We start from the raw sequence: 11,574 nt of genomic DNA, 5'->3' as shown, positions 1-11,574 counted from the left end.
AAATTAAAAAAAATTAAAAAAAGTATTTTAAAAATATTTTAAAATTTAAAAAAAATTAAAAAAGTATGTAAAAAATATTTTAAAATTAAAAAAATAAATATATTTATTAATCGGGCCGGGCCGGGCCCGGGCCAAAAAAGTGGTACCCGAGGCCCGGCCCGTTTTCTAAACGGGCCTCGTTTTTTGCCCAAGCCCATATTTCGGGCCTATAATTTTACCCAAACCCTCCCATATTTCGGGCGGACCGTTGGGCCGGGCCGGGCCGCCCGGCCCATGAGCACCTCTAGTGCAGTCTAATCAATACCTACATTCGGTTGGCCCAAGATTCATGTTAAAAGAAAGACTAGGAAGCCCAAACTTTGACTCACTTTACCCTTAAAAAACCTCAATAAAATCATTAATAATTTATTCAAAATCGTAAATTAATTGTCTTATTGATTTGATTTTCCATCTAGAAGGTTGACTGTAAATATAATAATAAGAGATGTATAAATCACGATATATTCAAACATTAATAAAGGGCATCACATCAATCAAAGTTATAAACAGAAATTACAAAGCAGCAAAAACTATAAAAACAGACAGCCAAAATAGCACAAATCAAGCAGGACCATGTCTTGCCTTCTATCAAAAAACCAAAATCAGCTTTGCATTGCACATTCCCAAGCATCCAACTATTTCTTCCGATACTTCCCGAAATATCTCTCTTGCAGTATCTTCAATCCCATGTATCTGCATCTCATGAAACCCATGTTAATTTCAATCATACATACATACACACACACACATTGATGTGCTAATGTTGCTTACCTTCCAAGCATCATAACAGTAGCTTGAGGATTAGTCCCAGGGGAGGAAGTAAATGTGGATCCATCAACAATCCTTAAGGCCTCCACACCAAGGACCTTGTAGTCGCGATCGACAACCTTGCCGAGGCGGCAGCCTCCGTGATAGTGCCAAATTGTCATCACGGTGTCCATGCAGAATTTTTCCAAGGAGAATGCCGAAGTAAGGTGCCTAGGTCTTTGATTAAGGGGAAGGTTAACGATCAGTTCTAGGAGAGCCTTAGCCGACAAGATTTCATAACGGAAATTCGAGAACGATTTGGAATATACAGCGTCTATAGCGATTTTCACACCGTGCACGCACTTCATCAAGTCCTCTGGTGCCTGGAAATAGTTGAAGGTCACCTTAGGGTTGTCACGAGGATTCATGTTCCGAAGCTCAAGATAACCTGAGGAAATCGGGTCTTTCACTTTCTCAAAAATAATTCCGCCTCGTATCCTCGTGTCGAGGAGTGACTCGGGGTTCAGTATCCCTTCTTGAAACAGCTTAGTACTACTCTGCTCGGTCTACATTTTTCAACCATAGTTAAAAATTGAACTCTAAATATACAGAAGCCTTTTTTTAGTTAAAAGTAACAAACCTGGTTTAAGATAGCAGCCAAGGCTTTAGCAACACTACGAGACCAAGAGGGAGTGAAACTTATCCCACTACAAGCTTCAATATAACTGCCGAACCGGGTGATGCCAACGAACGAAACGAGTGAGAGCTCAACAGGACTCGGAGACGGAACCAACAGAACGTTGAGCGGATTATCAACCAGTCCTTGACCCACCATGGGTTGGTCCTTCACCACTTTGATACCAAATTTCTTAAGCTGCTGAGAAGGGCCTATGCCACTTAACATCAACAACTGTGGGCTACCAAGGGCACCTGCCGATAAGATCACCTCGCTTTTATAATCTTTTGTCAACAACGCCCAATGTTTCTTCCCCAATTCGTCTTCGAAAACAACCCCTTGAGCTCTTGTTCTTGAAAAAACTGAATCAAACACAACATATTAGATATATATGTTGGGGTTCCTACGACATAAACAAAAACAAGTTCCATTTACCTTTTGTTTCAAATATAATCTTTTCTACCGTGGCATGCAAGTAAACCTTAATCCTGTATGGATTAGCATACTCTAGTAAATCTGCTGCTGTATGTCTATGATCATCCCCATCAAAAATAGTTCCACCAATTTTAGTCCCGTAAATATGATCAAATGTAAACCCGTTATTCGGCAAAACTCCGGCTTCGAGTAACCCATCTCGTAATGCAGATTGCCATTGTAACATAGGTGGTTCAAAAGCTATCTTCTTTTCAACCCATTGGTATGAATAATTAACCAAAGCTTCATTCAAACCGGCTTGTTTCAAGAACTCAGGTTCAGCATGCGAGTAAAACCCTGCGTTAATCACCGATCCACCACCAAGAACACGCGCTCGGGCGTTGTACACACCATCCTCGGAGGTGAACTCTTGAGCATACGAACTGGGGGAGACGTCTAATAAATTAGGGAAGAAATTCCCTTTGTCCGGCTTGGTAGGATTCTCGTAAGGCGACCCTCCTCTTTCCAAGACTAAAACGTTCGCACTTTCAGACAACGTCGCTGCCAAGGGACAACCTGCGGTCCCACCACCGATGATTATGTAGTCGTAAAACGACACTTCTGGCGCCATCGCTGCTTCATGAACAAAGCTGTAATACGGAGCTGCAGCCAAAAACAGTCAAACCCAATTGTTCACGTATTACATTCAAACTTTTACGTTCATAAGATCATATACATATATATATATGTATGTATGCATAGAATACCTTTCTCTGCGAGAGAGAGGCCATGAAAATGAAAATGAGAGACATAAACAAGTGAAAGAAACATCCAAAATTCAAAACCCATGTTGTGTTCACTAAAAGATGGAACATCAATCAATCTACTCTGCTTTTAAATAATCTGTCATTTCCTCTTACTACGACCCTAACGTTCTTTAGGTACAAAGAATGCCCCAATGTTTAAGATTTCTAGTTCAACAACAATGTATTTTTTGTTCCTTGCCTTAGAACCAAAGATTCAAGCTTGTTAAAATGCTAGCAACCTGGTCTGAATTTATTGTTGTAAAACCTTAATTGCCGGTGAAGATGTATTTTGGGTGTTGATCAATTTTCACTTTTTTCTTTTTGCTGACCCTTTAGTGTTCACAAACGGAAAGTACAGTAATTTGGCTATGATCGAATCTGTTGATATATTTGGTATCTGGTACACACAATCAAAAGTCTTATAAATGGAAAAGAAGTTGGTTTTTTTTTTAAATTCAACTGAACATCCCTAAATTATTGTTCATATTTTAAATTAGTCCTTAAATTTCAAAACATTCTAATTGAGTTGTTAAATGATCAATATTGTGTCAATTAAATCTTTTCTATCAGCTTAGTTGTCAATTTAGATGTTGAATACTGATTCGAATTTAACATGAGACATGTTTAAAACACGTAGATCAAACTATAAACAAGTGTGCCTACCTTGTAAGTAATTAAATTTCCTTGCTCTCCATGCAATTCGTACACATGTTTACAATGTAATCCATATGTCTTAAATATATTTCACATTTAATGTCTAAACTATTAGTTAAGGTAATAGAATGACCCAATTGATATGACAATAATATTTTCAAAACTTATTTAGGATGTTTTAATTTTAGAAATCAATTTAAAATTAGCATCACAATTTGAGGGGTTTTAGTGCAATTAATCCAAAAGGAAAACACTTTGTTTCATACCATTACCCGACTTTGTTTTGCTTTTTGAACAGGTACGTAGGTCAAACGGGACCACTTTGTGACTGATAACCACTTTGAGTATTTAAGGAATGACGTTTGAAATGGATTGGGTATCAATTTTTTAAAAAAGAAGTTTAAATTATTTAGATAAAAGAAAATTAATAGAGATTTATTGAATTGATTAAAATTTTAAAATTTTTTATTTAATATTTTAATATTTTTAAATAAAAACCAGTGACTTGGCGAATTATAAATGAAATATTTTTATTCTTTTTATTATTTTTGGGTTAAGTGAAATTTGAAAATTCATAACAATCACACATAACATTTTAAGTATTTTGTATGTTTATGTTTATATCTATAACTCTAAACAATCTGCTCAAGCTTTTGGAAGTTTCTTGCATCATAAGAGGAAAAGAAATAAAAGTAAATAAGTATTAATGAAAGTCAAAAAATTTAGATTCCAACTTAAATAAATCAATCAAAACTCTCAAGTTAAATTTATCAACTGAAACTATTTTTTCTTTCTCTAAAACACATTAATAATTAAAATGTTATGCTAAACTTAATCATCTTAAAAAGAATTTGAAAGATGCAAACTTTGGGAAGTTTAAAATCTCCCTATAACAAAGTCAAAACCCCTTCAATTTTCTAATATTTTTAAATGTAATGGTTTATTGTTTACTAGAGAATTTACTTCTAAACTTATATTGGTTATAATTTGCTTCATACAAAACAAAATTATTTGGGGTGTATATTTTTTTATTCAATTGATTTCATATTAAAGCTTGAACTAGGCAAAGTTAATCCATGAACTTGACAATTACATGTAAATTGAGGCTTGAACTTTTAAGATTTTAAAAGAAATATCAAGGGCTAACTTTGACAAAACAAAGTTCAAGCCTCCAATATGAAAACAATTGTCAAGTTTAGAACCTAAATTGGATTAAAAAAATTCGACCCTAAATATAAGAACAACTGTCAAATTCAAGACCTAACTTGAAACAAAAAGGGTTAAGGTCCCAAAAAATATTTAACCCGAAAAAAAACTCGCGAATCAAATATTTTTCCAATGACTTCAAAAAAAAAAAGAGGTGATTGAGTTTTACTCATCAGAAGGAAGCGTTTTGAAACACACTTAAACATATATTATCTTCTGATTCAAGGGTTTGATACGAAGATTATAATTAATAGCAAGACTTATATAAAAAAAAAACCATAAAAAGTGGCGGATATTAAAGCCTCATCAATTGAAGTTCCACAAAAAAAGAATGGTCCAAACTCATGCAAAATCAAGGTTGCAATAACATGAAAGCCACTACTAAAAGTAATTAATGGTATCTATGGAAACTTCAAATAACAGCCTTTTAGCTACCAACTACCTAGCCAGCAATTCATAATTTCAAACACATGTATAGTTTGTATATATATAAAGCATAGGAGGAAGCCTGGAAATTACTGTCTATCTTGATTAGGGTAAACTTGGAACAAAAGTCAGAATGCTATTTATTCTTACCATTCAAAGCATGTTTGGGACACTATTTCACTGTAATTGTTTGCTTTCTAACCCGTGCAGGCAGTACAATGCCTTCACCCATCGTCTACTATTGGGCTTTTGCCTGCCCCACTTGAACTGATTAGAAGAACAGCCATAGTTCTGCATGCTAGGGTTAAATTTAAGCCCATTAAGAATTGCCATATCAGGAGGCCTCAAGGATAAGAAATATGTACACCTGTGCAGGACAATTAAGCACTTTAGTTGATTTTGTATCTTTGATCATTGTTCCAAGATGATTATTCTTACACCGCCATTGTAATTAAAAAACCTCCATCACGTGTAGAATTACCACTACAAGTTGGTTTTGTACATTTGATCATTATTGCCATTCACAGTGGACAAATAATACTATGGTAAAAAACTTTTTCAATCCCTTTCAATTTCGAAATTCAACAAATTGATCTCTTTCAAAAAATTAAAAGTAATTTAACCTAGAGATGATCATGGGCCGGGCTAGGCCTAAAAAATTTCGGCCCTCATCCTAGGCTCGGACCCGGCCTGGCTCGAAATATGGGCCTAAAATTTTGTCTATGCCCGGCCCGGGAAAAAAATCTTAAGCCCAAGTCTGGCCCGGCCGGGCCCATTTTTTTAATAAACACCAAAAATTTATTTTAAAAATAAAAAAAGTATTTTAAAAATATTTTAAAATTAAAAAAAATAAAAATATATATATTATATATTCGGGCCAGGCCGGGCCGAGCCCGGGACTAAAAAAGTGATGCCCAACGGACCTCTTTTTTTGCCTAAACCCATATTTCGGGCCTATAATTTTACCCGAGTCCTCCCATATTTCAAGCAGGCCGTCGGGCCGGCCAGGCCACCCGGCCCATGATCACCTCTAATTTAACCTCTGTCAATGTCAATTTTAAAAGTGAACAACTAAGAACAATTAATCATAATGATAATATTAATGTTTTTCATCAATTGTACATTATTTTAATTGGTATAATAATAAATTTACTCTTCAAAGTTCACACATTCTATTAATTAGGTCCTAATTTAACAAATTAATCCACAAAATTTGTGTAAATGTTGAGACTAAATTTGTTAAAAATTTTTAGAATTAAGGCCAAAATAACAAAATATGTAAACATTAAAGGCTAAATAATACCAATCAAAATCATGTAAAATTGACAAATGACATTAACTCTATGATTAATTGTCCTCAGTTGCTCACTTTCAAAGTTAACAGAGATTAACTTGATCCAATTTTTTCGAAAGGGGCTAATTTGCTGAATTTCGAAATTGAAAACGACTTTTACCTATTTATTGTAAAAAGAAAGCCTAATCTTATGTTTGATACTTACTAAACTTCCACATCTTACTTTAAAAACTGAAAACCAACTTTTATCGTGTAAGGGATGTAGCTTAAAGTAAAGCCTAAAGAGAAGATGAAGATAAAGCATTGGATATACCTTCAAGAGCAGAGCATCATCCGGCCAAGCTAACCTTCGCTCACAGGGTAGAGAATGGCAAAACAACTAAGCTATCTTTGAATAAGTAGCTCGCTCTAAATGAGCTAGTCATGGAGACTCAATTAACCTAGCTTAAAAGAATATCATATATAAACCTTTAGACTTGCACATTTCTTAGCAATGTAGAATTACTCAACATTGCAAACTACTAACGACAAAGTCAGTTCTCAAAAGCAGCCAAAGTTGGTTTAAGGTTTCCAAATGTATGACATGAGCATTATGGCAAAAGGTGCAAACAAGAGAATGGAAAAGGGATGCCAGTAAAGAAATCTAGACAGCAACCTTGTCCAAGGTTAAAGGTTCATTTGTGGATTTGAATGTGTTTCTGATAAGCAACAACCTACAAAAACCCTTCAAAACTAACCTTAGCTCTACCAAACAACTTTCAACAGACGATAAAAACTTCCCTAAGTGCATAAAAGAGATCATGCCTAAAATCTTACCATGCTCCATTAATATTTGACTCTTTTCCCAACCAAAGGATCTTATCTATGAACAACCAAAGTTATCATTTGAGTCACCAAAGCATGTGTTCACACCTTTTCTTTTTTTTTTAAAAAAAGGTTATTGCCATTTTCTGATTTTGCAGTTTTAGGAAATCAAATTCCACCAGCATATATCCAGTTAAACTGGATAGACAGATCGAAAATTTCACGAACATGCAGATTCGGATTGCAACAAATGTTTCAAATGTCAAATCTAAAGAAAATAAGATTTAATATAATCATAAACTATTTTAAACCTTTCGATGCAAAACTCTTCTAAAATCTGACCTCCAAAATAATAATGATCATAATCGGCTAAGCAACTTCCATAACGGATCTGGCCTGCTGCCTGTAAGCTCAATTTAAGATCAAGAGAAATCACTTATAGAGAATATGAGCATTTATTGATAGACTACAAGAGGAACAAAAAGACTGCCATCGAGTTATCAAAGTTTGGCGACTCAGCTTTTCCTCGGTATCCGTTTCTGACTCGTAGATCCTCGAGCAGGACTCACTCACGATTGGACGGCGAAAGATAATCTTCAATCTTGCCCAGGCAGGGAGAGAAGTTGGCTGGAAATGATGTGATTGGTATAGAGGGGAATTTTGAGTTTTTCGCGCGTGGGATTGAGCTGGCTAAGGAGAGGCACGGTTACAGAGACGGAGACAAGGTTGGTCGTAGCACGTGTCTTTACGTCGAAGTAACTGTTTTTAAACTTGTTAAATTCTGGCTTTAATCCTTCTTCTATACTTTAATTTTTGTATTTAATTCCTATAATTTACTTTTAGGTCTAAATAGTTATATTGATGTGATTTTTTAGTAAAAATATCGCGGAGATTTTTGTATTGGTAGTTGAATTACATTTTACCCTCTCTATTAAAAAAAAGGTAGATTAATTCTTATATGTTAGATCAAATACTAAAATAGTTATTCTATTAAAATTTTATGTATTTTTACCCTTAAAAACTAGCCTTTGTACATTAGCATGAGATATACGTGGCATGCACATGTAACTATCTGGTTATTGTCATTAACACTAGATTTTAACAATAGAAATTGATGAAAATTTTAATAAAAAATTAATTTACTTTTTAATCTAATATATAATGACTAATTTATTCATATTTTGAATAAAGAAAGTAAAATGTAATCCGAACTCTGGTATATGTGCCTCCATAGCACTTTTATCGATTTTTTTTTTAGAAACATCATTTTTCAATGAGGGACGGTAGCAACGAGGAAGAAGGGTCCTAGCCCACTTAAAAGTAAGAAAATTATGCTTTGGCATTTTTGAAAATTGTAAATTTACATACTAATATATAATAAAATTATATTTTAATCTCTAAAAAATGTTAAAACATTTAATTTAGTGCTTTTAAAAACTATAAAGTTATAAGTTAATATAATAATAAATTTGCTTTTTGACTCTCAAATTTTATAATTCAATTTCGACCCGTTCCATAAAAAATTTCTAATTTCACCCTGTTTTCAATTTATCATGCTTAGATTCTTTTAATGAGAGTAATTAATAATATTAACTATTTATCATGCAATTATAAGATCAAATCTATAAAAATTAAAGGGACGAAAACCAAACTTGTCCTTAAAAGAAAAAACGCCTCTGAAGGAACGACACCGTATAAAATGGTCAATGACCAGTGGCATAATCGTCAATACGGATGAAATCGAATGTGGTTTTAGGAAAAACAAGACAACATTGTATACCTACGTGTCAAGATTATGAGCTCAGCACTTTCACGAGATTCTGGTCTCACGGTCACGATTCCATAAAAACAATAAAATAATAATTATGATAATAATAAAATAAAAATAACTATTCTCCTCCTTTTTTCTCCCCAACATTGACTCTCACACCTTTCCTTCTTCTCCTCTTTTCTCCACTGATTTCGTTTTTAAAACCAGCTCAACTCGGTTCTGCATATCGAACTCACTCTCCCCTTCTCTTTCTATTCTATTCCATGGGGCAGAATCCATCGCGTCATCTCTGGAACCTCAATCACCTATCCTTTATTCTGTAGAAAAACTAATAATTCAAGACATTTTTTTATCTGTTGACTTTTTTTCCCCTTTCTTTTTGGCCATGAATCAAATAGCTCGAAGCCATTTGATTATGTTTCTTTTTGCTCTTTCCTTTCTTGTTCCTTCACTTGAAGCTAGTGAAGGTGATGCTGATCCGATTTACAAGTAAGTTGACTCAATTTCCATTCTTTTTTTTTTTTTGGTTCTATTCGCAGGATTCAACAAAAAAAAATGAAGCTTGGGTCTTTAGCTTTTGAATATGTGATAATTTCTTGATAGAAATAGATGCCCTTTTTGTTTAATTTCATGAAAAAGTTATGTTGGTTGATTATTTTTGAGAAAATTTTGTTTATAATCGGTGGTATACAAATAAGAATATTCTTACAAAACAAGCAATAATTACAGATTTTTATGGTGTTTGAATTTGCTATATTTACAATATTGTCTATTTGGATTTAATTTGATGACCTTAATGTCCTTTCCCGGCAATTTAACTGTTATTCTCGTTAGGTTTTTGACAATTATTCTTACGTGGTATGTTCAGGACTTGTTTAGAAGACTGTGAAAAAAGTGGGTGTGTAGGGGAAATGTGTTTTCAACACTGTAAATTCTCTTCCGATGGGAAACCAATTGATGGACCATGGTATTTGCAAGAACCCCTTTATCAGAAATGGAAACAATGGGATTGTCGGTCCGATTGTCGGTACCATTGTATGATTGCTAGAGAGGAACAGAGATGGAAACTCGGTGGGAAACCGATCAAATATCACGGAAAATGGCCTTTCCAACGTGTCTACGCGATCCAGGTTAACACAGGCGAAATGTGTCTTGTTGTTGTGTTGGTTTTTTTACATTGTTGTTCTTGTTAGTGACGGTTTAATTTGGGTGATTTTTTTCAGGAACCGGCAGCTGTAGCATTCTCTGCGATAAGCCTCGCGATTCAGTTTCATGGTTGGCTCTCGTTTCTTATCCTTTTGAATTATAAGTTGCCTTTAAGGCCTGATAAAAAGACTTATTATGAATACACTGGCTTGTTTCACATCTATGCCATCCTTGCAATGAATTTCTGGTTTTGGAGTGCCGTTTGTCACACTCGGTAAGTAGTCCTCTTTGTACTAATGTCACGATTTAGAGAATTTTGACAATGACTAGTCCTTTTTTTCAATGCCTTTAGGAATTAATTCGAGTGATAAGGTGTTTGATCATGTGTTCACCATAGCTTGTATAGTGTAACTCTTGTGCAATGTTCTCTAACTTAATTCACCTGTAGAGATGTCGAGTTGACAGAGAAGCTGGATTATTCATCTGCCGTTGCACTAGTTGGATTCAGTTTTATTCTAACAATCCTACGAACCTTTGATGTGAGAGACGAAGCTTCGAGAGTCATGGTTGCTGCTCCGTTGATTGCGTTTGTGATGACACATATCTTGTATCTGAACTTCTACAAGCTTGATTATGGTAATTCAGTTTATGAATCACTGATCTCTTATCCTGAGTTATTCTCTTATCGGTTCGTTTTGGTATCCTTTATAACAAACCCGGATTTATTTGCAGGTCTAAATACGAAAGTCTGTATGGCCATGGGTGTAGCCAACCTCCTCATTTGGGGAGTTTGGGCCGGTATAACGAGCCATCCTTCACGGTGGAAGGTCTGGTTGTTCAATGTAGGGGGAACCATCGCATTGCTATTGGAAATATACGATTTCCCACCTTATAAAGGCTTTATCGATGCTCATGCTCTCTGGCATGCAGCCAATATCCCTCTCGCATACATTTCCTGGAGCTTTGTCAGGGACGATGCCGTGTTCAGGACCTCAACACTCCTCAAGAAAACGAAATGACTTTATTATCTGTCAGAAACGCGTGCACTAACCCCAAAACAGTGAAACCCTATCGAGTAACCGAACTCACCAGTGATGAAGCCATCGATGGGGGCTCTCCACATCTTTTCTTTTTACGCGTTTCTGTAGAATCTGTAAGTCCAATTTTTTAGACTGTCTTTTTTTTTGGTGAAGATCCGTGTATTCACGAAGATAACACAATTTCAATGTAAATTTTTGTGTTTTGTAGCTTTAAAGTAGCATGTTTTACTTGCATTGCTTGTTTTAGTCAGCTTTATGTAGCAACGAAGGCATGTTTAAAGCATATTCATATCATTTTCAAATTGATTTTATTTTGTTTTGGGATTTCGATGTTCAATTTTCCTGAGACTAGTTTGAAAACTCATTTAGTCTAATTTTTTATAATTATGGGTAATCTAAGTATAGTTTGAATATTGCAGTTTTTACATGCAAATAAATAGCAACAACGAATTTCAAGCCCTTTTTAATTTTTTACTTATATAATTGTGTAATTACAGTTCCTATTACTTAAAAGAACTAGTTAAGGTAAATTATACCCAATGGCACTAAAT

At 34.7% G+C, this 11,574-nt stretch overlaps 2 protein-coding genes across 2 annotated transcripts; one reads left to right on the top strand and one right to left on the bottom strand.

Moving 5' to 3' along the window:
* Nucleotides 1–485: 485 nt before the first annotated feature.
* Nucleotides 486–2,765, bottom strand: LOC105801768 (protein HOTHEAD). The gene is made up of 5 exons (XM_012633041.2): nucleotides 2,644–2,765; nucleotides 1,898–2,539; nucleotides 1,427–1,824; nucleotides 811–1,352; nucleotides 486–732 (listed from the first exon to the last, which is right to left on the bottom strand). Exons 1-5 carry the CDS (start codon nucleotides 2,723–2,725, stop codon nucleotides 675–677), a joined length of 1,722 nt encoding a protein of 573 aa, XP_012488495.1. The 5' UTR covers nucleotides 2,726–2,765; the 3' UTR covers nucleotides 486–674.
* A 6,190-nt stretch (nucleotides 2,766–8,955) lies between these two features.
* On the top strand, nucleotides 8,956–11,238 carry LOC105801770 (uncharacterized). The gene is made up of 5 exons (XM_012633052.2): nucleotides 8,956–9,326; nucleotides 9,706–9,967; nucleotides 10,061–10,257; nucleotides 10,432–10,619; nucleotides 10,716–11,238. Exons 1-5 carry the CDS (start codon nucleotides 9,223–9,225, stop codon nucleotides 11,000–11,002), a joined length of 1,038 nt encoding a protein of 345 aa, XP_012488506.1. The 5' UTR covers nucleotides 8,956–9,222; the 3' UTR covers nucleotides 11,003–11,238.
* Nucleotides 11,239–11,574: the final 336 nt, after the last annotated feature.

This window comes from Gossypium raimondii, chromosome 11, assembly GCF_025698545.1.
Source record: "Gossypium raimondii isolate GPD5lz chromosome 11, ASM2569854v1, whole genome shotgun sequence".
NCBI classification, from domain to species: domain Eukaryota; kingdom Viridiplantae; phylum Streptophyta; class Magnoliopsida; order Malvales; family Malvaceae; genus Gossypium; species Gossypium raimondii.
Note: the sequence above shows the minus strand (reverse complement) of the source record. Positions and strands in the feature narration are given on the sequence as shown.